Source organism: Leptidea sinapis, chromosome 46, assembly GCF_905404315.1.
Source record: "Leptidea sinapis chromosome 46, ilLepSina1.1, whole genome shotgun sequence".
NCBI classification, from domain to species: Eukaryota; Metazoa; Arthropoda; class Insecta; order Lepidoptera; family Pieridae; genus Leptidea; species Leptidea sinapis.
In genome coordinates, this window is record NC_066310.1 from 4,715,353 (window position 1) to 4,742,773 (window position 27,421).

Consider the following 27,421-nt stretch of genomic DNA (forward strand, 5'->3'; position numbering starts at 1 on the left):
GTTTATCATAATTGTATTCAATCGATGTGTTTCGTGTAACTCTTGTTTAATATTCGCGAGTGTGACAATAGTTTTTAGGTTTGCAGTGAGATAGACGTCTAATTTAAAACGAAGGTATGTTTTGAACTTAATCTTGTAAGTTTCTGCGGATCTTATCGTGGATATAGTGAAGATATCTAAAGCATTATCGATAAAAATATTTATGAGCCAATGACTTTATTGTCAGTCATCAACACACAACCGTAGCGCTAGGTAAGGTTATGGTTGCAGAGAATAGTTATTTGTCCAACAAGTGAGCAAAGCTATTTTTTGCTGCGAGTGCTGACTTTAAATCACGAATTGGCAAAGCAGTCTAGTATTTTATTATTATTTAATTCTAATATAGACTACTGAGGTAGTGAGTGATTTAATGGCACGAGACAAAAAAAAAATTGCTCTCATACAACTTTTCACCTCGACTAGCGAGAAAAGTGTTATAGGTTATAGTAAGAGAAACAATTTGACTAGTATTTATTTTAAATATTAAGTCTTTAAAAAGGCATTAGTAAAATTTATAAATCTAAATTCCGATAAGTAACATATAAATTTTTGTGACAACGAGATAATACGCTAGGCAAAATTAGTTTCGGAACGCACCGGATCGCATTGTTTATTTTTTTAACGCGGTATGATTCCCGGATGTATGGTCACGTGGGGTTCGAAATTTAAATCACTTCGCCTCATGCTCGCAGCAAAAAGCGTTTTTGCTTCACTTCGTAGATTTATCGATGACCGATGACAATACAGTAATTTGATAAAATGATTACATTTTTCAATTTGCAAAACAAGATTTTTGTTAATTTATATGTTACATATTCATCTATCGTCAATATAGGAGGAAATGATGTTAATTTTAAATTTCAACCATTATCTTTAACCGATTTATCTAATGTAAGGAAATTATCGAATACCAAAGAACATTTTTAATACAAATAATGGTATAAAAAAACTAATAAACATGCTTTTAGTATTTTTTATTTAAAAAGTAGGAAATAGTTTCTATTTTTTTAGTTCGCTTTACTATAAAAGTATTCATCATGTCTGAAGTCAGTATTTTTTGTAAACAAATTTTTATTTTACAATTTTATCGTACCTTGTAGGCATTGTAATGTGTAATAACATCATTGCTATCTAATAAAGGGAATTTTTATATTATTACTTCCAGCTATTTTTCATTTCGTTTTTCTTTGTGTCAAAATGACTCAATGTACGGAAGAATACCTAAACATTTAAAAATTTTATGACAAAAATGGAAATAATTCAACGCAAACGTTACTAATACTACTCACTCTTATCTCTCCGATCCGTAACCGTGAAAACACGGTCCGAAGTATTCGTAGAACTATTTCTATGGTACTCTATGCACTATATCCGGCTTCCGTCATTCGATTTCTTTCCGTCAACCGGTTTTTTTTCTAAATCTAAAATTAGATTTCTAAAAATAGTTATTAAATATTTTCTCGGATAAGGATCGGTTCGGACGTATTGCGAAAGCGCTCTTTCGGCCGTTCCCAATATTCTGTCTATCTCTTACTTAATTATATGATAAAAATCGTAACTATCATTGACTTTTCTGTCATAATAAACTTATCGACGGTAACTCACCTTATCCGTACACGTAGTCTGTCAATGGGACGACGCATAGCTTACCAGCAGCGATAGAATTTTGTATGGAAATTGCAATTCACGCGTCCCAATATAAGGCAATAGGAATGACTTATCGGGTATATTGGGATAGCTTCAGATTATTGACAGCTAATTACTGACAGTAGAAGGTAGTAATTTATCTCTATGTGCGTTAGTAGGTACAAATTTGGTTTAAGCATTGTCAATCCGTGAAACAATCAACAAAGTGGTTCAAGATAGGCATATTTGTAGTAATCACGTTGCTGAAAATCTGAAGAGTGACCACAAAACAGTTTTAACTAATTTGAAAAAAGCTATGTACAAAAAAGCTAGATATTTGGGTGCAACACAAACTTACTCGTACTGAAAGAAACCTTATTAACTTATGTCATTCGTGTGTGGCGTCATTTAGTGGTCCCACTGGAAGATCAGCGCTGGTTGCGACGGTAATCAGCATTATGCTGAAGTGTGACCAATTTGTGACAAACACTCCAATTTATAATTTTGTTATTATGTAAATATTGTTTGTTACAAATAAATATATTTCTTTCTTACTTATTTCTAACCTTATTAAGAGACCAGTGCTATTCAATCTAATTATTTCGCGACCCCATTACAACTTGAAAAATTCTGTTGACCCCCTTGTTATTCAGATAAATAATTTACAATTTTATTTAAAAAATCGACTTTTTCTCGAAAATCGAAATCGTTTCGAGTGTTTTGGATATTCTTATACAGAGCTGACAAGGGAAGCTCTAAAGATACCATTCACCACTTCATACCTGTGTGAACTGACATTGTTTTCAATGGGCTCCATTTAGGAAAACATTTGATTTTTAACAATTCAAATATAGAACAACGATTTAATGAAATAGTGAAAATTAAACAAAGCCATCTTTCTCACAAATTTTTCGTTTTTATTGTATACATTTTCCTTCTGCTGACGACCCCCAAGAAAGGCATCGAGACCCCCCTAGGGGTCGCGGCCCACAGATGGAAAAACACTGAGTTAGACCATCAAAGTTTATCGTACCTAATAAAAATAGTAATAAAACCTAAAAGAGAGTTGCGGTAAGTATAATTCAGTTTACAGCCTCTAAATACATATTCATTTACACCAGGGGCGTGCATATCATATTGGCAATTAGGCAGTGTCTACCTTGTTATGAACCTAAATTAATATATCACTAGTATTTAAGTATATTTAGTTTAATTTGGTTCCGTTATTTTATAGCCAAATTTCTTAACTTAACACCCACTCATAAATTTTTTCATTACTCTAGATACCAGTGGGAGGCTCCTTTGCACAGGAAGCCGGCTAGATTATGGGTACCACAACGGCGCCTATTTCTGCCGTGAAGCAGTAATTTCTCAAAAACCCAAAAATTCTGAGCGGCACTACAATAATTGTAGTGCAATTATGTATGTAGCGCTCGTCACCTTGAGACATAAGTTGTCAAGTCTCATTTGCCCAGTAATTTCACTAGCTACAGCGCCCTTCAGACCGAAACACAGTAATGCTTACATATTATTGCTTCACGGCAGAAATGTGTAAGCATTACTGTGTTTCGGTCGAGTTATGACACTCACAAGCAATGTGGCTTTCTATCGCTAACAGAATTTTCAAAATCGGTTCAGTAGATCCAGAGATTACCCCCTACAACCTTACAAATTTTACATCTTAATAATATTAGTATAGATATAGAACTAGTATCTATCTATTCTATCTATCTATCCGTGACCGCTATTCGTCCGACTTCCTCGAAATCTCTTTAAAATTAGGGGTCACCCTGTCACTTAGTATTATTGAAAAACTCGAAATTCTGATCGGCAGCGCAATTGCAATCGTAGAATGGCCGGCAACGCTCCTGTGATTCCTCTGGTGTTGCGAGAGAATGTGGGCGTAGTAATCACTTAGCACCAGGTGAACCGTACGCTCATTTGTCCTACTTTTTCCATAAAAAAATTGAAATATAGATAGTGCTTAAAAACCACTATTTGGCACCATAAAAAGGCGCCGATGTGGTGGGGGACCTTATCAAACAGGCATCCTGTGTTAAAAAGTCTCCCAACTACAAAGGGGTCGGTTTTAGCGGAGTACAACCGGGGCTACTGCCTCGGAACCTCCAAAAATAGGGGCCCCTACAATAAAGAGAGAGAGACTTCGGAATTTTGTTTTCGCGGAATTAAGCTCGTAAATTTTCGTTCGTATTATTTATATTTTAGTTAAATATTTAAAGAATCTATACTTGGTTCCACAACAAAATTATTACTGAAGAACTCTCCTAAAAAAAAAAATTGCATTTTATTTGGAAAATAATTTGGGGCCACGGGCCTCCACTGCTTTGTTGTTCCGAAGCTTCCAGAATCTTAAGTCCAGCATTGCTCCCCACTATTCAATAAAAGTTTCACTTTAAAAACGACACAAATGCTACTTTTCTACCCTGAAGTAGTAAACTTGTACAATATAGCAAATTGATTAAAATGAAATTTACGCACTTTTTATCGTTGATTGCTATACTTGATAAACAGCTCTATCAAAAAACCTTCGCGCCATTAAAAATATATAATGCACTGCGTATGCGAGAATGTGAAGACTTGTGGGTAAATGTAAAAATAAGAAATTCAGATAACCTATTTGATGTTGTTCATAGTTGCTCTATATATATTTACCTCCTCCAACCAACAGCTATATTAGTTATTGTTATAAAATACAAGTTTGTTGGAACACGAAATAAGTTCGCAATTATAGCGCCTAAAATATATCAATAGCAAATGTTATTTGACGCGTCACATATCATTCAACTGTTTTCTTTTTTATTGTTAAACTAGCTGACCCGACAGACGTTGTTCTGTATATAATAAATAAAATAATGTTTTTATATGAATTTATCAATAATATATCATAACATCAAAAATTACTTCGTAAAACATGCACCCTGCTGTCGTAATGAAATTGTTTCACAGCAGAACTGTCAAATCGTGCGTCAATAAATTCTCTCATAGAAATGATGTATGGACACATCAAAGGAAAAGCAAATTTGTTGTTTTTATTTAATTTAGCAGCATTTTCCTATTTATTCACCTTTTATACCTTCTCTCACAAATAATTCAAGACCAAAATTAGCCAAATAGGTCCAGCCGTTCTCGAGTTTTAGCGAGACTAACGAACAGCAATTCATTTATATATATATAGATAGATTAAAATTGGTTTTTTTATTCGTATGAAACCCTTATTCATTTTTTTTCCTACGCAGGTAGTAACTTAACATTACTGTTCATTATTCAAGCGCGAATGTATGTATTATAAAGCATAACAACAGCAGAATTTCTACAACCTCCTGTGACTAGATTATTTCGTTTGCTGAGTAAATCAGAGGCATGGTTTTCTAGTAAGGTAGGTACTGTGGATCTAACTAGTCGTAGTTGAGCTTTAGAATATGAAAGATTGCTTACCGTTGCTATTGTATTACAGTGCCGCTCAGAATTTTCGGGTTTTTGAGAATCCTGAGCGGCACTGCATTGTAATGGGCATGGCGTATCAATTACCATCAGCTGAACGTCCTGCTCTTCTCGTCCCTTATTATCATAAAAAAAATACTTAATAGCAACGGTAAGCAATCTTTCATATTCTAAAGCTCAACTACGACTAGTTAGATCCACAGTACCTACCTTACTAGAAAACCATGCCTCTGATTTACTCAGCAAACGAAATAATCCAGTCACAGGAGGTTGTAGAAATTCTGGTGTTGTTATGCTTTATAATACATACATTCGCGCTTGAATAATGAACATTAATGTTAAGTTACTACCTGCGTAGGAAAAAAAATGAATAAGGGTTTCATACGAATAAAAAAACCAATTTTAATCTATCTATATATATAAAAATGAATAGCTGTTCGTTAGTCTCGCTAAAACTCGCGAACGGCTGGACCTATTTGGCTAATTTTGGTCTTGAATTATTTGTGAGAGAAGGTATAAAAGGTGAATAAATAGGAAAATGCTGCTAAATTAAATAAAAACAACAAATTTGCTTTTCCTTTGATGTGTCCATACATCATTTCTATGAGAGAATTTATTGACGCACGATTTGACAGTTCTGCTGTGAAACAATTTCATTACGACAGCAGGGTGCATGTTTATCGAAGTAATTTTTGATGTTATGATATATTATTGATAAATTCATATAAAAACATTATTTTATTTATTATATACAGAACAACGTCTGTCGGGTCAGCTAGTTTAACAATAAAAAAGAAAACAGTTGAATGATATGTGACGCGTCAAATAACATTTGCTATTGATATATTTTAGGCGCTATAATTGCGAACTTATTTCGTGTTCCAACAAACTTGTATTTTATAACAATAACTAATATAGCTGTTGGTTGGAGGAGGTAAATATATATAGAGCAACTATGAACAACATCAAATAGGTTATCTGAATTTCTTATTTTTACATTTACCCACAAGTCTTCACATTCTCGCATACGCAGTGCATTATATATTTTTAATGGCGCGAAGGTTTTTTGATAGAGCTGTTTATCAAGTATAGCAATCAACGATAAAAAGTGCGTAAATTTCATTTTAATCAATTTGCTATATTGTACAATTTTACTACTTCAGGGTAGAAAAGTAGTATTTGTGTCGTTTTTAAAGTGAAACTTTTATTGAATAGTGGGGAGCAACTTACAAACTCAGAATAAAACAAATCCTGGCACAAACAGAGTAAGTTAGAAATCACGTAATTTCATCTAAATTGTAACAATGTCTACAACTGCATTATGTTACATTTATTTATTAACTGGTTGTCTGCAACTAAGTGTAATTTAAGTGTAAATTTAAATATTAAGTGTACTTAGTGAAACTGTTTAAGGAGACACCCTTGTGTCCATATTTCTATTTTTACTTTATCTACTGTATGTTTAAGGATGTGTCTGTATTTGTTTCCAAATAAATAAATAAATAAATACTGGACTTAAGTTTCTGGAAGCTTCGGAACAATAAAGCAGTGGAGGCCCGTGGCCCCAAATTATTTTCCAAATAAAATGCACATTGTTTTAGTAGAGTTCTTCAGTAATAATTTTGTTGTGGAACCAAGTATAGATTCTTTAAATATTTAACAAAAATATAAATATAATCGGGAACAATAATTATCTGAAATATTTTTTTTTGAACGAACGAAAATTTACGAGCTTAATTCCGAGAAAACAAAATTCCGAAGTCTGTCTCTCTTTATTGTAGGGGCCCCTATCTTGTGGAGGCCCCGAGGCAGTAGCCCCGGTTGCACTCCGCTAAAACCGGCCCCGGGTGGGATATATTTTTATGGACTTTATAAAACAGGATGCCTGTTTGATAAGGTCCCCCACCACAGCAGCGCCTTTTTAAGGCGCCAAATAGTGGTTTTTAAGCACTATCTATATTTCTATTTTTTTATGGAAAAAGGAGGACAAATAAGCGTACGGGTCACCTAGTGTTATGTGATCACCACGCCCACATTCTCTCGCAACTCCAGAGGAATCACAGGAGCGTTGCTGGCCATTCTACGATTGCAATTGCGATGCCGATCAGAATTTTGAGTTTTACAATAATACTAAGTGACAGGGTGACCCCTAATTTTTAAGAGATTTCGTGGAAGTCGGACGAATAGCAGTCACGGATAAGTAGATAGATAGAATAGATAGATACTAGTTCTAAATCTATACTAATATTATTAAGATGTAAAATTTGTAAGGTTGTAGGGGGTAATCTCTGGATCTACTGAACCGATTTTGAAAATTCCGTTAGCGATAGAAAGCCACAATGCTTGTGAGTGTCATAACTCGACCGAAACACAGTAATGCTTACACATTTCTGCCGTGAAGCAGTAATATGTAAGCATGACTGTGTTTCGGTCTGAATGGCGCCGTAGCTAGTGAAATTACTGGGCAAATGAGACTTGATAACTTATGTCTCAAGGTGACGAGCGCAGTTGTAGTGCCGCTCAGTTTTTTTGGGTTTTTCAATAATCCTGAGCGGCACTGCATTGAAATGGGCAGGGCGTATTAATTGCCATCAGCTGAACGTCCTGCTCGTCCCTTACACTAGTCTAACTAATATGGTTACACTAGTCAATGCAGTGGAAATCAGGGATCACAGCAAGTAGAATAAAAAAGTGACTTTAACTAAGGGCCAGCTATCAAACAACCTATTAAAGCCCCCATATAGCAATTAACAAATATAATTACAAAAAATAATAATATACATACAAGAATTGCATAATACTATTTTAATAAGTATGAAAAAATTACATATTAATATTAAAATATAGTATAGAACAAATATTATAATATTATCTATCTACTTCAATTTATGTATTTTATATAATATATAAATAAATTGGCAAAAAAATGTAGTGATTAATCTTAAGGTGTTACATATACTATCTTATTTAAACGATAACATTGAGAGGGCGAGTTAACTCTGCCGCAATACAGTTTTTAAAACTAGTGCGGAGGGTAGATTCAAATCTTTTTGTTGTACTTAAGGACGCGTTTGCGAATCCGACAAAAATAAGATATTTTTCGGTAGAGTTTGTGATGAAATAAAACTAAATCTAACAAAACTAAAAATTGCCACAAATAGATTACTTCTTTATCTCCAATTAGCGGGAAATTTTTGCTTTGATATTTTGATATTTTATGTCGTAAAACCGATTATCCGTTACCTCTTCACACAAAATTGACGAAATGGGGCTTCATTCAGGATCATTTTTCTGCTACACCTTACATAATTATGTCTTTTAAAAAATACGTAAGGAAAGCAGATATAATATTTTCAAAAACACTGGAAATAAATTAATGAATATGTAATAAATAATCTCAGAAAAAAAAATGAATCGTCTAAAATTCATATAGTTTTCTGATAAGCATGAGCTTTAACGTGTGGTAATAAGAGTTATTTTATTTTGTCATTCCGTACGCATGCATTGCACAGAAAGATCTATAGAAACAACGCCAGTCTGTTCTTGTGAATTTATCAGTAGATTCTTTTTTGCTACAGTGAAAAAACAGTTGAAATTATGTCGACTGTGACGACGAACACAAAATCTTAATGCTCGTTCATGACTGATTAACTTCACTAATAGATTCCTATTTATTTAACTGAATAGTTAAGAAGAAGGTCGCTATGACCAAAAAAATATTTAAGAAACACGCTCACTTTTATTGGGGTTTCGTGAAGTTTTATTTGAAGTTCAAAGTTTAGGAATTGAAATAAAATATTTGTTAATAGATAAGTTAATGGATGCATTAGTTACTAATAGATGCTCTATTTACTAAGGCATTAAAATCATGTACGAAAAAAGATATTATAATGTAATATTTTTTTAGAAAACATTATTAAAAAGATTATTGTTTACGTTCTTTGTCGTTATCTAACTTACTTACGTTTTAACTCTCACCATTCTGACCTCCAGAGAGTTAGGCATACCTTAGTTAAAGTTTGAGGCTAAAAACTTATAGAAATAAAAAATTGATTTTTTATTTGCGAAAATAAATATATTATAAATAACCCGAATGCGAATCAACAGCTCCAGGTGATGCCTCATGAGGCGAAAAACATGTCGCAGTGATAGAGTGAAACTTAGCGGAATTAACATCATAGTTTATAATATTTTGAAATACTTATTGTTACTTTTTTTGCACACACACACACACAAGCTATTCGTAGTGAAGGGATCAAATTTTCTATAGTATGTGATAATATTATGAGGTTTTTCATTTTTATTACTAATTCCAGTATTTTTAGAAAGGAGATTTTGGTGATACCTGTTGGAACGAATTATCAAGCGCTGGTTCCCAGTCTTGTTATATATTAGCTTTATAGATAAAACTCCGACTATCTACTGTATACTGCCTCCAGAAAGTACACCTGATATGAATATTATCATAAGATACTTAAGATAATAATTAATATCCGGACGACCGAGCCTTGCTCGGATTTTTAAGAATGTACAAAACTGAACTGAACAAAAAAAAAACTAATAGGACATCGGGATTCGAACCGGGGTCTTCTGCTTTCCGGATCACCCAATGTCCCATCTGAGCTATAATAGTCTTGTATATAGTGGCGAAATTTACCTTTGTATTCTAATGTTATTGTAGCTGTTTCTCATTCAAACATGGATAAAACCATTTTTTCTAAATTGAAACCTAGCTAGATCGATTTATCACCCCCGAAATCCCCTGCATACTTAATTTTATGAAAATCATTGGAGCCGTTTAAAGATATAAGATATGACATAACATGATACATACACATAATTTATAACAATGAGTACAGGCAACTTTCGTCTATAAAGAGAGTAAATAAACACTTTATTCAATTATCAGGATTCAGAAAGACAGGCTAAATATTATGGGTTATGGATTCAAATTAAAATATTATTACTTTTAACTTAGATCATTTATACATCTAGACAGACTATGACATTGAGTTTAAAACGAATCTAAATTAACCTCTATTTTGAGCAATTCACGCACACTGACACAAAGTGACATACAAATCGTGAGTGTAAGACGTAGCTTGTCACGCACACTATACTAATATTCCTGGCTTGTTTTATCGGTTGCCTAACAGCAAGAGACTCTATCTAGACGTATAAATTATCTATGACTTTTATAATCCGATAGATACAAATTTTCATCAAAATCGGTTCAAATATATTGTAGAAAGATAGGTTAATTACCTTCACACTATCACACTATTTTATAGTATTAATGTTTTTTTTTACTTACCTATACATCTTTAATTTGAACCAAAATTGATTGAAGATGCGGGATTCGAACCCGCGCCTCTCGGCTTACCTTCCAGAACGGTTGGGTAAGCCGTTAGTTGGTAAGAGCGCAGTATACTCCCAGGAGTGAGGGATATCACTTTAAAATAACAAACCGTTTATTTACCTACCTTATAAAAGACGTATTAGGCACAATAGAACCGTTAACTCTTACCAAGGAATCCCCGGTGCTATCCTCGCGCGCCACGTACTAATGTCTTTCCTTTTTAGGGTTCCGTTGCCAAATGGCAAAAAATGGAACCCTTATAGATTCGTCATGACTGTCTGTCAGTCTAAAACTATTATAACTATACTGTTGTATGATCTTTTCTGTGAACCGCATTGAAATTTTCACACAAAAATAAAAAAAGTAATATTAATTTTGGGGGTTACTGAAAACTGAAACTCAAAAATTTTTTTTTCATCAAACGTGTGGGGTCTTCAAATATCATATTGAGGTTTCTAATATATTTTTTTTTCTAAACTGAATAGTTTGCGCGAAAGACACTTCCAAAGTAAAATGGTAAAATGTGTCCCCCCCCCTGTAACTTCTAAAGTAAGAGAATGATAAAACTAAAAAAAAATATGTGTTTTATTAATACGTATAAATAAATGATGAGAGCTCTTTCGCGCTGTATGATTTGAAGCAAAGATTTTTTGCCTTTTCCATTTAAATAATTTAATATCATTTTCCTTTCTATATAAATTTTAAATTATGTTTTTTATCTGCTACGGAACCCTTCATGGGCGAGTCCGACTCGCACTTGGCTGCTTTTTTTTGTTAAGAAAGACATCGTTTTAAAACAAACATTAAAAAGTTAATCTTAAATCAAATTAACGTTATTATAATGAACCCATTAGCTAAATACAATCTGTTTTAACTGAATGCACATTATAAATGTATTTCTGTGTTTGTTGTTGAGACAGTCGGTGCTTACGAGTTCGCGATGCCAGAAGTCCGTGTGGAAGAGGTTCAGAGGTTTATGGAGGAGAGTCTGGTAGCGGGAGGAGCACCTCTCCCTGAAGCCCAAGCCCACGCGGCTCTGCTCCTTCATGCAGACCTGGTGGGACACTTCAGTCATGGACTTAATAGGCTTGGTAAGTACTTTAGTATTTTACATCTTATTATATATAAATTACGTGACACGTTGTTTGTCCGCGATGGACTCCTAAACTAATGAACGGATTTAAATGGGGATTACTTCATGGAGTGCAGTTTAGTCCAACTTGAGAGATAGGATAGTTTTTATATCGATTTGGGAACCATAATTATTTTTATTTCCAATATTTGTTTTGTATGGACATATTTTCTATGAGAGAATTCAGTGACGCACGGTTTGTCAGTTCCGCTGTGAAACAATTTCATTTTAACAACAAGGAGCATATGTTACGAAATAATTCTTGATGTTTTGAAATATTACTGGCAAATTCCTATAAAACAGTATTTTTTTTATTATCTACAGAACAACGTCTGTCGAGTCAGGTAGTAGCAATATATAATTAATTATAACACATAGGCCAATAAAGTTTTCACTTAAATGTATAACAATAGCACAGTAGACATATGTCTACTGTGGTAATAGTGAATATAGTTACTGTTCTACAAATAAATATTATATAATTAAACATAAAAAAGCGGAAATACCAAACAATAAATAATAGTTTATGAAAACAACTAAAAAGCACGCTTTATATGAAATTCAAGTAAAAAATAGAAAATAAATTTAAATTGAAAATAGTGTAAAAATAAATATAATAAAATAAAAAAAGCGTGGGGTAGAACAATTATTAATTTAATAATATCTTAAAAAGCAACCCACTCTTTTACAAACATGCAAGTGAAGCTAATTTAAAGTGTATAAAAATACAAATATGTTAAGAAATACCCGATAACTGTTATGAAAATTGTATAAATGGCCTAAATAATTATTATGAACGTTATATTATGATCTTGCCTATAACAAACAATAATTAATAGTTTAATTTGTTCTAATAACAAGAATTAAGAATGTATCTTCAGAACGGGTATAATGTTTTGAGCAATTATATAAGACGCTTATTTATTCAAACAAAACAAATCTTTTATTTACAATGCTACATCAAATTAAAACTATCATTAGGTGGAAGGGTACCAAGAATACTGGCAGCGTTTCCGCGTTGGATAGCTAGGCTGATCCGATGACTGAGATAGCTGCCAGCGCTTGGGTTTCCAGTAGTTTTATTGAGGCGCGAAGATTGTATTTTGAACATTCTCCGTGGGGCTTTATTGAGGCGCGAAGATTGTATTTTGAACATTCTCCGCGCCTCTGAGCCCCACGGGCCAAGTGTCGCGACACCAAAGGGCATAAAGATGTATGTCTCACTGAGACCAACATATTTGCGACGCTTGTTGTCTTCGGCAGTCGAAGCAGCAGCCCCAGCACTAACTGACGTAACTTGGACATGAGAAGGAGCCAGAGTGTCGACGAAAGTCGCGTCCCACACCAGCGCCCTTCCCCGTGCCCAAGCCACCAGTTGAGCAATTAAATTTAAAATTACTTAAAGTACGGATGCAATCAATTGATAATAAGAGTAGGCAGATCTTGTTCTTAATCGTCGTTCTTTCACTCATCTCTCTCCAGAAAGAGGCATCGGGACTTCTTATTAAAACCATGCATCTTTGAATACATAATTTATACGACTAGATAGAGTCTCTGGCTGTTAGACATCCGATAATAACAGGCCAGGAATATAAGTTCAGTGTGCGTGACAAGCTACGTCTTATACTCGCGATTTATATGACACTTTGTGTTAGTGTGCGTGAATTGCTCACAATAGAGGTTAGTTCTAAAGTCTATTTTTTTCGACGTTTTCACAGCTGTCATAGTCTATCTAGACGTATAAAATATGATCTAAGTGAAACTATTCTACGATAAATCCAATATTGTAATTTTTATATTTGATTTAACTTCATTTTTTACTATAGTGATGTATCTGTTCGTTTCCTTAATAAATAAATAAATAAGCATCCTATTCTAGGTAAATATATATATATATACATATATACAGTCCTAAAAAAGTGTATAAAATATATCAAACAATACTATAAGAGGAGGTAATAAAAATATCTACTATTTACAACCAAAGAGGTTTTATTACATACACTTTAATCTCTTTGTTTACAAACTTTTTGTTGATGATAACATTTACTTTGTTATTCTTATCATTATATCTATTGATTGCCGTAATTTTTATCTTGGTATAATATGTAGCCTTGTATTTGCTTATTATTATTTATATTATTTAAAAAAAAATATTATATTATAGTGCCAAATACCACAGTGTCTGAAGACGAAGGTTTTGGGCCTGATGAGAAGGCTCATGGTCACTTAGTGGGCAATAGGGTATGCTCGGAGTTTCCCTGCGAGATCGAATCAGAAATGAGGAGATCCGTAGGAGAACCAAAATTACCGGCATAGTCCAAATCGTTGCGAAACTGAAGTGGCAGTCGGCAGGGCACTTAATTTGACGGACAGATTGCCGTCGGGGCAGTAAAGTCCTCGAGTGGCGACCACGTACCGGAAGACGCATTTTTTTTACTTATGTCAATTAAAATCACTTCAAATATTTTGGTTAAAGAAATGACACTTATGAATAGTTACAAGAGTTAGACATTTTACCCTTACACCACTTCGGACGTTGAGCCATATTTTAATTTACTCATGTACCGCCTTGCCTATTACAATGCGGTGCCGCTCAGGATTCTTGAAAAACCTTCGGTCCATCTTGTAGGGGGCCTACATACACTGCGTCTTCCGGTATGTGGTCGCCATTCGAGGACTTTACTGCTTCAAAGTCCATCTGTCCGTCGAAAAATTAAGATTACTAATATTAATAACTAGCGGACCCGACAGACGTTGTTCTGTTATAAAAAAAAACTCTTGCGGATGGAATTTCTTTAAATTCGTTCTAAACTGATCTCTACTCGACGAAAGGAATATTTATACCAAATTTCAAGTCTCTACGCCGTATGGTTCCAGAGATATCGTGATGAGTGACTATATACGTGGAAATCTCTTATATATATAGATTAAGATTCTGGTAAAGATTAAGCTCGACAGAAGAAGTGGCAAGAAACTCAACATTTGCAGCTTCATCATTTTACGATTAGCAAGCATGACGTTGTCGTGTAGTTTTATGTTCACACCGAATTTTTTTCCAGAACTTTACTTCAATGACATGAAAAATGGAGTTTGTGACGCAAAGGCCAAGCCGGTAATTTTGAAGGAATCAGAATCGACCGCCTGGGTTGACGGATGTAACAGTCTGGGTGCAACAACAGCCAGTTTCTGTATGGATATAGCTATAAGGAAAGCTAAAGAATATGGTGTTGGATGGGTGGCTGCGAAACGTAAGAATATACTTATCTGTTGACACATTTATTATTAATTATAGAAATTAAATTTGTAGCCAAAATTTATGATTGATGCGGGACTCGAACCCGCACCTGTCGGGTTCCGTGCGAGCGCTTTTACCAACTGAGCTAACTATTCGAGTGACGCATCGATCGTAAATCTGAGTATGTCTTGTTCAACTCTCAGGTTGTGGCTCTATCTACAGGATCTACTAACAATTATATTGTTACCAGGCAAACGTTGTTTTGCCATATTAATTTATATTATATACTCCGCGCCCACTTGTCATATGTAGTAATGAAATGTCATCGACTGATATTATTGTATTGTGAGTATACATATAGGTATTTCTAAGTGAAAACATATCATATAGTAAAACCTTCTCCGAAACACGCTGCATCTAATGGTATAAGTATTATTCCGATCGGTTCAGTAGTTTTCGCAGTATAACAAAAACACCGGCTCTCCAATTATTAGCATAGTTAAATAAACTGCATGTAATTTCTAGGTTGTAATCATTTCGGAATGGCCGGCTACTGGGCTATCAAGGCTGAGAGACATGGTTTGATTGGAATGGCATACACAAATTCTGCACCAATCATGGTTCCCACACGAGCGAAAAACGTAAGTTTCCTTTATATTTATACTAGCCTTAATAGTAGATTACTTGCCAAGGAAGCAATTTATCACCCTGTATAAGAAATTTGGTAAGTGTGACATATATATAAGAATTTTCTTCTTTTTCGAGACACTCTTGGCAGAGCCGTCGTGGTCACCACGAAGTGATATCTTTTGGGGCAGATTTGATTCCACCCACGATCATTCGCCACATTTCCCTGCTGGCTGATAGTCTGGTACATTCGTTCAATGGACTACAGTAGACTTAATTTGGTCGGTCCATCGTATGGGCGACCTTCCTCGCCCTCTGGTGACCTCCACCTTGCCCTGCACGATGAGTCTTTCGATGGACTCACTCCGTGAGACGTGTCCAAAGAACTGCTTGCGACTCTGACACCGAAAGGCATATATGGTGGCTTACAGCCAGCAATACAAATATATAACTACATGTTTACATATGGGCCAATTAAAAGCCTCCACAAATAGCTATTATATAGTTTTTTAACGTTTTTATAAATTACTTACAGCTTTAACTGTAGGTATCTCTTTTAACCTGGGATTCTATCTTGAGAGTTTATAACGCTTTTAAAGTAGAGTGGAGAATAGATTCTTCAATTCTTTCAATAATGACATACGTAGGCGGTAGTTTAAGTCATATAACTAAACATACTCTGTGGTAAAAGTGCACAAGAAAAGTTTGTACCAGTGGGAAGTTATATGGATACTAAAACGGCGCCTTTTTCTATCGTGAACCAATATATCGTATACAATCATTATTGTTACGGTATGAAGAGCGTAACTAGTGAAATTACTGGGCTGATAATTAGGTAATTCATACGTCTTATATATACTGTGACAGCTTCTGTAAACACGTCAAAAAAACGGCAAACTGTTATACCCCCTTATTCATAATGGTCTGCTAACTTTAAACAGCCGCTTAGGAGTGTTTTTTCTCATTCTGACTTAGGTCAATAGAAGAAGACAGAGTGAGAATTAGCAATGCTTTAAGTTAGCAGACTATTATGATTAAGGGGGTTAGCCTCTATTTTCAGCAAACGCATGCTAAAACAAAGTGGCTGAGGCATCGCGATTGTTAGACGTAGCAGTCATAAACACTAAAGTAATAAATTTGTCCTGTTGTCATGCGTTGTCTAACAGCAAGATACTCTATTTAAACGTATAAATTATCTAATGGTTTATTTAACATTTTATGTCCCAAAGTGAAGCGCCCGCGCCGTTGCGTTGATGCCGTTCAGAGTTTTGGGTTTTACAAGAACCCTGAGTGGCGCTGTATTTAATGGGCAGGGCGTATCACTCAATAAATGAACATTTTTCTCGTTACTTTTTCTAATATAATAGTTATCAAACGAATTTCAGAGTTCGAACGGGACCAATCCAATATCCATGGCTTGTCCTGCGGCCGGAGGAGACTCTCTCGTCGTAGATATGGCGACCACAGCTGCTGCTATGGGGAAGGTAACAAACTTACTATCTTAGATTAAGGATTAGTCTCCATTGCGCTCCAACTAGATACCGCTCTACCTAAGAACTTTTACCTAATAGCTTTTTTATTACGGCAACTGTTAGGTGCTTGTGTGCGTGGCATCTTGACAAGATTACATCCAATTCTCAGACTTACAGAATATACAATCTAAACTTTATAAAAATCGATCAAACAGTTTCGAAGGAGTATTGCAACTAACATTGTGACAATAGAATTTTATATAGTACCTACTCATATCGATATTTTGTCATCAATAGACTTAACTTAATAAAGTTGCGGCACATTTCCAGTTCACAAGCTGCCCATAAAAAAGTTTGAGATAACGAAATGGAATGATAATCTAGTGACCGAATATCGTAGCGATGGCCCATATAAAAACTTATAATTATATTGTATAAAAGAACATACAAATCTAGTAACATTAAGTTTAATAAATAACCTAAATGCTACTACATTAGAACTAATTGCTTTAAATAACGGTTATCATAACCGTTATTATAACCGTTATTTATAGTTATTTATTGTTAATTCAAATATTTTCTTACAGGTTGAAGTACAAATCAAGAAAGGAGAAAAAATACCTGAAGGATGGGCATTAGGACCCGACTACAAACCCACCACAGATCCCCAAGTGGTAAGCTGACAGGATTTTGTATATTAATGCTTTAACGACTTATGTTAAACTATTTATATTTCAATTTATGATGAACATGTGATGCCTCACACCCGAGAAGAACGGGCGCAACAAACTCAGCGGGCTTCTTTTTTTTTTATAAAAATATAGTTACAATTTAAAATTATACAATAAATTTATTATTTAATAGCGTGTTGGCGATCGCTCTTCCCAAGTGGTATCATTTATGTTATTGTAACCTTTACCACACAAACGTTTTTTAACAATTCTGTTCGATTTCGTTATACATTTGTTTTAAATATTTTCTGGGATCTTGTTGTAAAACCGTATACATCGCTCCACAGAAGAATTGCTTACTCGACTTAGCCGAGTATTAGGCATTATAAGTTTATGTTTGTTCCTGTTGTTAACATTATGGTTATGACAGTTTCTAGCAAATTCACTTATTTGCCCATCACATTATCTAATTTAATGTTAAGTATGTACATTTCCAATATTATATTTTCAAATATAACTAACAGTAAAAAAATCAAATCAAACCACCTACATGTATTTTGCATGTGTACAATCCCTTAAATATGTAAGAATTCGTTTTTGCTAATATGTTTTTGTCAGGCGTTTGACTCGAGCCGTCTGATGCCGCTTGGTGGGCCGGAGGAAACCAGCGGATACAAGGGATATGCACTCAGCACGATGGTCGAGGTGTTCTGCAGTGGACTCTCTGGTAAGTCGGTTTCATTACCCAGTCGTGAACATCCGAATTCTTTTTATGAAAATAAGGTACGAGACGAGCACGACGTTCAGCTGATGGCAATTGATACGCCCTGCCCATTACGATGCAGTGCCGCTCAAGATTATTGAAAATCCCGAAAATTCTGAGCGACACTACAACTGCGCTCGTCACCTTGAGATATAAGATGTTAAGTCTCATTTGCCCAGTAATTTCTCTAGCTACGGCGCCCTTCAGATCGAAACACAGTAATGCTTACATATTACTGCTTCACGGCAGAAATAGGCGCCGTTGTGGTACCCATAATCTAGCCGGCATCCTGTGCAAAGGAGCCTCCCACAATGATTTATTAGCAATAACAGGTCGACCTGGTACCACAAGCAGCACCCGATCACGAATTGTTCTAAGACCAACTTCAAAATACATCCTTCCGAATAAAAATAAATTATAAAAATCGAACTAGTCTGTATAAAGTAATGCCTGATCACACATTACAATCAGTGAGTATACAATCAAACGAACTCATGGTCTCCTTTCCAACAAAACAAATCATTAAAATCGATTCATAAACGACGAAGTTATCCACGAATATACATAAAAAATATGTACGGTCGAATTGAAAAACCTACTCCGTTTTTTTCGTTGGTTAAAAATCACTATTTTCAGCCGAACATTGTATAATATGATGTGAGCATACAATTAACTTTGGTAAATATACCAAGGATGAACGCACACATATACAGGCTGTCCCAAAGTTATGGGACATGAAGGGAAAGTACCTTAAATATCGAAGATGGGGTGTTTTTTTTTTACATTCAAGTCGGTTCGATTACCAGACGAGGCAAGTAATTTTTAGAAAATCTTTGAATGCAAAATTACTAACTTTTAAAAATAACATAAAGTCTTCTTTCAGTAAAATACCCTATCTACGTTAATTAAGGTACTTTCCCTTCATGTCCCATAACTTTGGGACGGCCTGTATACTTTGGTCTGGCTATAAATACTGTTACAATACAAATAAAAGACGTGTGGCATTCGGGGACTGCCGCGGTAAAGCTATTGCAGAGCATTTTTTATCAAGTTATGCAATTATAATTATTTATTTATTTTATTTATGCAATATATTTTTTTTTGATAAAATTAATTTAAAAAAAAGAAAACGGGTAGTGAGTAAAATTCAACTTGCAAGATTTTATTACAGACAGACAACGGGACAGGTGAAACTAAAAAAAAATGCTTGACATAATAATAAAAATTAAAAAAGCGTGATAAAAAAAAATAAAGAAATTAAAAAAATCAAGACGTACCCCAGGCTCGAACCTGGGACCTTCTGCACAAAAAGCATACGTGATAACCGCTGTTCTATGGTAACTGTAATAGCCGTTGCGAAATATCTATATACATCTAGTAAGTAAGTGTTAGGTTATTTTCGTTACGGAATTTCTGGTCTCCACGCTCAAGGCCCGCGATAGAAGCTATGCAATAGCTTAATAAAATAAATTTAGCATTTGAATTTTAATATATCAAACTATCATGGCGGCTGCCAAGAGTTTTACCAAGCGTATGGAGAGTATTAAAAATTGCATTTGTCTCCATACCTACTTTGTGTAATGCAATCACAGCGATTCTGTTCTCTTTATAACCCCTCTCCATTTTAATATCGCAAAATATTGTACAATGTATTGGCGCTAAAATGAGAAAATTCAATGAACAATCATATAAACATGACAGATTCCAATTTCAAATTTAATATTTTGTTTCTTTTTAACTGTAACAGTATATCTAATATATAAAATTCTCGTGTCGTGGTGTTAAACATTGAACTCCTCCGAAACGGCTTGACCGATTCTCATGAAATTTTGAGTGCATATTGGGTAGGTCTGAGAATCGGACAACAACATTTTTCATCCCCCTAAATGTTAAGAACACGAAACTTTTGTATTTTATTTATTTGACATTTTTTTTTTAATTTATTTGATTATGAGTCAGCATTAAAAAATACATATAACTTCAAATTTTCACCCATCTACGATCAACAGTTAGTTACTTTTGTATCGCGATTTTAATATCGACAATACAACTTTGCTGGGTCAGCTAGTATATATATTATGTGTTAAAATTATTAATTGTACTCAAATGAGATTAAATTATATGTAATAATTTCCAGGTGCCAGCCCTACTCATAAAGTGCCGATGTGGACTTACACCCAGCAGGACCCTCCGAACCTCGGTCAGTGTTTTGTGGCCGTTGATCCTCAGCGGTTTGCGCCCGGATTTGGACACAGAATCAAGGAATGCCTGGATCACTATAGGAGCATGGAACCAGTAAGTAAACAATCAGATAAAATTTCTAAAGTTACATACACAGACTTATAATATTATTAATAGCCAATAGACCAACCGAGCGTGAAATAAAGAAGAACATCTCTGACAGAGATACAGCAAGAAAGAAAAGGTAAGTGAATCTAATGTTACTGTAACCTATTTTGTTTGACAAGTCGTAAACAGTCAGCCAATGAAAATCACTATTAAGAGCAAATATTTATATAATTTTAATATTTAGCCCTTGGTATTCCAATGCAAGAATTCATAAGATTTCTTTCCGTCAAGCATCTAACCATATAGCGGTACTCAAATCCATATATATATATAAGAGATTTCCACGTATATAGTCACTCATCACGATGTCTCTGGAACCATAAGGGGTAGAGACTTGAAATTTGGTAGAAATATTCCTTTCGCCGAGTAGAGATCAGCTAAGAACGGATTGAAAGAAATTCCATCCGCAAGAGTTTTTTTTATAACAGAACAGCGTCTGTCGAGTCCGCTAGTACTCTATATAAACTAAATTGTTTTAACAAGTCAAAAGAACCGTGTCAACTCATATAGCCCAGTGGTTAGTGACCCTTGACTACTGAGCTAGAGGTCCCGGGTTATGTATATGAATGTTTTTTCGGAGTTGTTTTTTTTATTAAAGCTTCCCAAAATTAAAAAATAATAGAATCAAAGTTAACTGCTAAACGGCTAAAAGAAATACGTTATGAAGTATGGTTTTATTAACATACATATTATAGTGTTCTACACAGAGTACACACAAGTATAAGCATGTGGAATGAATGAATAATTCATACGACATTGTACTCCATAAAGTTAGACGCAAACAACTTTCTTTTGGCACGTGCTCCTTGTTTACATATTATAACTGTTACTGACCCTGTTTCTTCGTGTCCTTTAATTGCTAAAGATCACGTAAAAACTCTGATACCGTCTGATTACGCTTCAACGAAAAATCTCATAAAATTATCTATCACCACATACTAATCTTACTAGATACTAATCTTTTCAAACACTAACTTTTGCGTGCGACTTCGTACTTGTTTATTTCCAATCGAGAAAGATATCCCGAATCTAAATTTTATACGTTAGAGACGGTTTTTAATAAAATATCATTTATTGGGATAAGGATTGCGTGTCACGTAATTTATATATATTAAGATAAGATTTATAATTAATAAATTTTAATAGTTTAATAGCTTATGTAAATTTGAGTTCAGTTTTATTTTTACACATATAAAGAGTGTTTTATTAAGTACATTGTAACATTATATTTAGTGCAATAAAGAAATGTCATTCATTACCTGCTTATATGTATTACAGATCGATCCATCTTTACCAGTGCTGGTACCTGGTGATAAAGAGAAGCAGAATCAAGAAGCCTCCAGGCTAAGAGGTACCATCGTCTATCCTCAAGGACAGATAGACACTTACATGAAGTTGGCACAGAGAATTGGGGTGAAGCCACTTCAAGTTTTGGACTGATTAATAAATTTATTGGAGAGTGTTTATAATTGTATTATTGTAGGACCTATTAACAAACTCAAGTTATTATAATGTGTAGGTCAGTTAAATAAAAAATTGTTCATATATAATTACATATAGGTATGCAATTCACTATGCTATGCTCGTAGTTTCCCTGCGAGAAAATGAGGAGATCCGTAGGAGAACCAAAGTCACCTGCATTTTTTTTATGACAGTAAGGGACGACGTTCTGCTGATGGTAATTGATATGCCCTGCCCATTACAATGTAGTGGTGCACAGGATTCTTGAGAAACCCAAAAATTCTGAGCGACGCTACAATTGCGCTCGTCAGCTTGAGACTTAAGATTCTAAGTCTTATTTGCCCAGTAATTTCACTAGCTACGTCGCCCTTCAGACTGAAACACAATAATGCTTACCCATTACTGCTTCACGGCAGAAATAGGCGCCGTTGTTGTACCCACCGCCTTGCCGGCATCTTGTGCAAAACAGCCTCCCACTGGTAAACATAGCCCAATTGATTGCGAAATTGATGTGGCAGTATGCAGGGCACATAGTGGGCAGTAAAGTCCTCGAATGGCGACCACGTACCCGAATACGCAGTGTTGGTAGGCCCAAGTAGGTACGACAAGATGAACCGATGATCTGCTCAAGATCGCCGGAATACATTGGCCTTTCTCCAGGAGAGGACGTCTTCCGGCTGATGGCAATAAAATCTGAATATTTCACGGAGCAGAAAAAAGTTGACATTAATATGGTCGTATCATTTTATTATTTAATATTGGGCAATTTTTTTTTTAATAATGCCACTTCTCTTGCATTTTTGGCACCAAGTTGACTTCTTTTTCGCTGTAAACCTTGTGTAAGCAGTACTAGATTTAAAGAAAATGCCAGATGCCCGACAAAGCCCACTGGCCCGGCCCAGTCTTACCTGTCGTTAAAGGTGCCGTTAGAATTAGATTTAAAAATATGATAATTATTGTTAATATATTAACATCTGCTTCAAAAACATCATTTATTACTGCTATTAATTGATAAATTACATTACGGCGTTACCGGGTTACTAACTGTTCTTATAAACGAATAAAAAAGCTTTTAATACCGTGTATGTACTTGTAATATTTTAATGTCGGTACTGTTATTAAATATCGGTATAAATTACCGTAACTATGTTAAAAATGATAACTCTGTTTGAATTGATCGAAAAGAAATGTTTTTTGTGATATAATGAAGTAGTGACCATTGGGAGGCTCCTTTGCATCGGATGCTGGCCAGATTATGACGGCGCCTATTTCTGCCGTGAAGCAGTAATGTGTATTGCTTTGTTTCGGTCTGAAGGGCGCCGTAGCTAGTGAAATTACTGGGCAAATGAGACTTAACATCTTATGTCTCAAGGTGACGAGCGCAGTTGTACGTCCTGCTTTTCTCGTCCTCTTTTTATTTCAAAAAAAAGTCCACATGTATTTGTAATATATTATTGTCATCGATATTAACCCAAAAGATGCTGCTACGATCTGATTAAGGGGCACACTCCAAGTGGATGTATGGTATTCTGTACTGTGCAGATTTGAAGGAACTTTTCCCGCACTACCAATAGAATGAACTTCCTCGAGTGGTATTTCCAGGACGGAATGGATACCTTCGAAGCACGTACATCTTTCTAAAAGAACGGCAATTAAAGGCATAAAAGGCATTTATTTTCTCAAAATTGATTGCTTTAGAATTGTTTCTGATGTCAGTTCAAACACCACCACCGCTTTAGAAACAAATGAGAGATAAGCAGCTCATGAACTCTCCCAGCATTCTTTTTTGCGATCTCTTTATGGCGCGGACTGACTAGGATTGTAAACGCTATAACCAATAGAATACAATACAATATTTGTGTTGATCATGTGGCTAAGCTGAAAATGGAAATTTATTTTACTGGTTTTCTTTTGTTAATTCAAAAGATGCATATTAAATTAAATAATTGTTCGGTTTAAGTTTTAGAAAAATACTAATTCTATTAAATTCATTAAAAAAAGAATATTGTTTTCGCTGAAAATTCAGAGATTTTTTACTTCAAAGATTATTTTTGAGTAGCAATTTCCAAATTTTTTATTGGATTTTTCATATTAAACATAAATATTCGATTCGGTTTAATTTTTTCTTTTAGTCCTTGTTTTTTTACTGTATTTTTTGCGCCGAAATATTTTCATTGCGTTATGTTGTAATCGACTTTCTAAGAAACCAACTTTTGCGAATATTGAGGTATGACCGCGCCTAAATAGATGTTCCTGTGATTTCTCTGGTGTTTCAAAGGAATTTGTGCGACGATGATCGTTTAACATCAGTGATTCGTAAACTGTTTGTCCTGAGTCCTCATTTTCACCGCCGAAGCATGTACAAACATATAAACGGCTGGCAAAGCTGTGATTCTTCTTCCATAAAAAAATACAGATAAAACAATGTAGGTCGTAGCTCGTAGATTTATCCTACAAGTCTGCGAGCCGGACGATCATGGATTAAACGACGGCATCAGAGCACTGCGAGGAACTGTCTCTCTAGGTGCATCGTTTGTAACAGCTTTAGTTTTTTAACCGACATTAAAGAAAGAATAGGACTTTCTACGGGGTGAACCAAATTTAATGATTCTTTCTTTATTTGAAAACTGGTGCTTCCCGTGTGGTCCTATTTCAATATAGTCAGTGTCAGCCATGGTAGATTTGAAGCTACAGAGTTATATGTGAGATGTGCTTGTGTCACACGCGACGTGAGGAGGCCAGAGGCGATAGCGGCGCCGTAGCGGAATGACACCGATTCCAAAAATAACAACAATTATAACTACATTATATTGATTACTAGCGGCCTGCTCCAGCTTCGCATGGGTATAAAATAAATAGCCATAATAATGTCATTCACTGAAAAAATGATTAAAATCGATCCAGTAGTTTTCATTTATTCATTACTGCCCGTGGCCCGCACGCGTTAAATTCAGAGTTAAACAATTCTTCTTTCCCCAAATCATGAAGATTTCCTGCTATCTTTGGAACATCGAAAATCATACACTACATTTTTACTTATTTATTCAAAATAAATGACAAAAAAATGACCAACTTCAAAATATATCCATTCGAATAAAAATAAATATTTAAAAATCGAACTAGTCTGTATAGTTATGCCTGATAATACATTATAATCAGTGAGCAAACAATCAATCTTCCCCTGTCTTCCTACATTTAGGACTTGATTTTTTTCCAAATCTGTATGGGACCAACTTCGGGGTATTTGCTTTCCAACTAAAAAAAAATCATTAAAATCGAGTTATAAATGACGAAGTTATTCACGACTACACATAAAAATAAATGTACGGTCCAAATGAGAAACCTCCTCCGTTGTTTTCGTTGGTTAAAGCTTAAAAATCACTATTTTCAGCCAAAATACTGTAGTATAAAATAATGTGAGCATACAATAAACTTTGGTAAATATGTATATCTATATTGTGTGTAGTGAGGGTGCTAGAAGTGAGGGTTATCACTTTAAAAACATAACCCTACTCAAATGAGATTAAATTATATGTAATAATTTCCAGGTGCCAGCCCTACTCATAAAGTGCCGATGTGGACTTACACCCAGCAGGACCCTCCGAACCTCGGTCAGTGTTTTGTGGCCGTTGATCCTCAGCGGTTTGCGCCCGGATTTGGACACAGGGTCAAGGAATGCCTGGATCACTATAGGAGCATGGAACCAGTAAGTAAACAATCAGATAAAATTTCTAAAGTTACATACACAGACTTATAATATAATAGCCAATAGACCAACCGAGCGTGAAATAAAGAAGAACATCTCTGACAGAGATACAGCAAGAAAGAAAAGGTAAGTGAATCTAATGTTACTGTAACCTATTTTGTTTGACAAGTCGTAAACAGTCAGCCAATGAAAATCACTATTAAGAGCAAATATTTATATAATTTTAATATTTAGCCCTTGGTATTCCAATGCAAGAATTCATAAGATTTCTTTCCGTCAAGCATCTAACCATATAGCGGTACTCAAATCCATATATATATATAAGAGATTTCCACGTATATAGTCACTCATCACGATGTCTCTGGAACCATAAGGGGTAGAGACTTGAAATTTGGTAGAAATATTCCTTTCGCCGAGTAGAGATCAGCTAAGAACGGATTCAAAGAAATTCCATCCGCAAGAGTTTTTTTTATAACAGAACAGCGTCTGTCGAGTCCGCTAGTACTCTATATAAACTAAATTGTTTTAACAAGTCAAAAGAACCGTGTCAACTCATATAGCCCAGTGGTTAGTGACCCTTGACTACTGAGCTAGAGGTCCCGGGTTATGCATATGAATGTTTTTTCGGAGTTATGTTTTTTTTATTAGAAATTCCCAAAATTAAAAAAAAATAGAATCAAAGTTAACTGCGGCTAAAAGAAATACGTTATGAAGTATGGTTTTATTAACATACATATTATAGTGTTCTACACAGAGTACACACAAGTATAAGCATGTGGAATGAATGAATAATTCATACGACATTGTACTCCATAAAGTTAGACGCAAACAACTTTCTTTTGGCACGTGTTCCTTGTTTACATATTATAACTGTTACTGACCCTGTTTCTTCGTGTCCTTTAATTGCTAAAGATCACGTAAAAACTCTGATACCGTCTGATTACGCTTCAACGAAAAATCTCATAAAATTATCTATCACCACATACTAATCTTACTAGATACTAATCTTTTCAAACACTAACTTTTGCGTGCGACTTCGTCCTTGTTTATTTCCAATCGAGAAAGATATCCCGAATCTGAATTTTATACGTTAGAGACGGTTTTTAATAAAATATCATTTATTGGGATAAGGACTGCGTGTCACGTAATTTATATATATTAAGATAAGATTTATAATTAATAAATTTTAATAGTTTAATAGCTTATGTAAATTTGAGTTCAGTTTTATTTTTACACATATAAAGAGTGTTTTATTAATTCATGTGTACATTGTAACATTATATTTAGTGCAATAAAGAAATGTCATTCATTACCTGCTTATATGTATTACAGATCGATCCATCTTTACCAGTGCTGGTACCTGGTGATAAAGAGAAGCAGAATCAAGAATCCTCCAGGCTAAGAGGTACCATCGTCTATCCTCAAGGACAGATAGACACTTACATGAAGTTGGCACAGAGAATTGGGGTGAAGCCACTTCAAGTTTTGGACTGATTAATAAATTTATTGGAGCGTG

General features: G+C 34.7%; 1 protein-coding gene across 3 annotated transcripts; it reads left to right on the forward strand.

Annotated features, from left to right (window-relative positions):
* On the forward strand, positions 1-27,421 carry LOC126977987 ((2R)-3-sulfolactate dehydrogenase (NADP(+))-like). 3 transcript variants are annotated; one of them, XM_050826717.1, is made up of 9 exons: positions 1-114; positions 11,407-11,577; positions 14,681-14,869; positions 15,382-15,497; positions 16,869-16,967; positions 17,543-17,629; positions 18,245-18,353; positions 20,527-20,684; positions 27,238-27,421. In XM_050826717.1, exons 2-9 carry the CDS (start codon positions 11,427-11,429, stop codon positions 27,397-27,399), a joined length of 1,071 nt encoding a protein of 356 aa, XP_050682674.1. In that variant the 5' UTR covers positions 1-114; positions 11,407-11,426; the 3' UTR covers positions 27,400-27,421. The 3 variants fall into 3 exon arrangements, with proteins under 3 accessions (XP_050682674.1, XP_050682673.1, XP_050682672.1); XM_050826716.1 differs by lacking the exon at positions 20,527-20,684 and adding an exon at positions 25,748-25,905; XM_050826715.1 differs by lacking the exon at positions 27,238-27,421 and adding an exon at positions 22,017-22,207.

Excerpts from the sequence above, each read along its gene's own strand:
- LOC126977987 (XM_050826717.1), top strand. The coding sequence starts at position 11,427 with ATGCCAGAAGTCCGTGTGGAAGAGGTTCAGAGGTTTATGGAGGAGAGT. Across the intron at positions 16,968-17,542 it reads CAGCTGCTGCTATGGGGAAG|GTTGAAGTACAAATCAAGAA; the intron begins GTAACAAACTTA and ends ATTTTCTTACAG. Across the intron at positions 18,354-20,526 it reads GTTCTGCAGTGGACTCTCTG|GTGCCAGCCCTACTCATAAA; the intron begins GTAAGTCGGTTT and ends AATAATTTCCAG.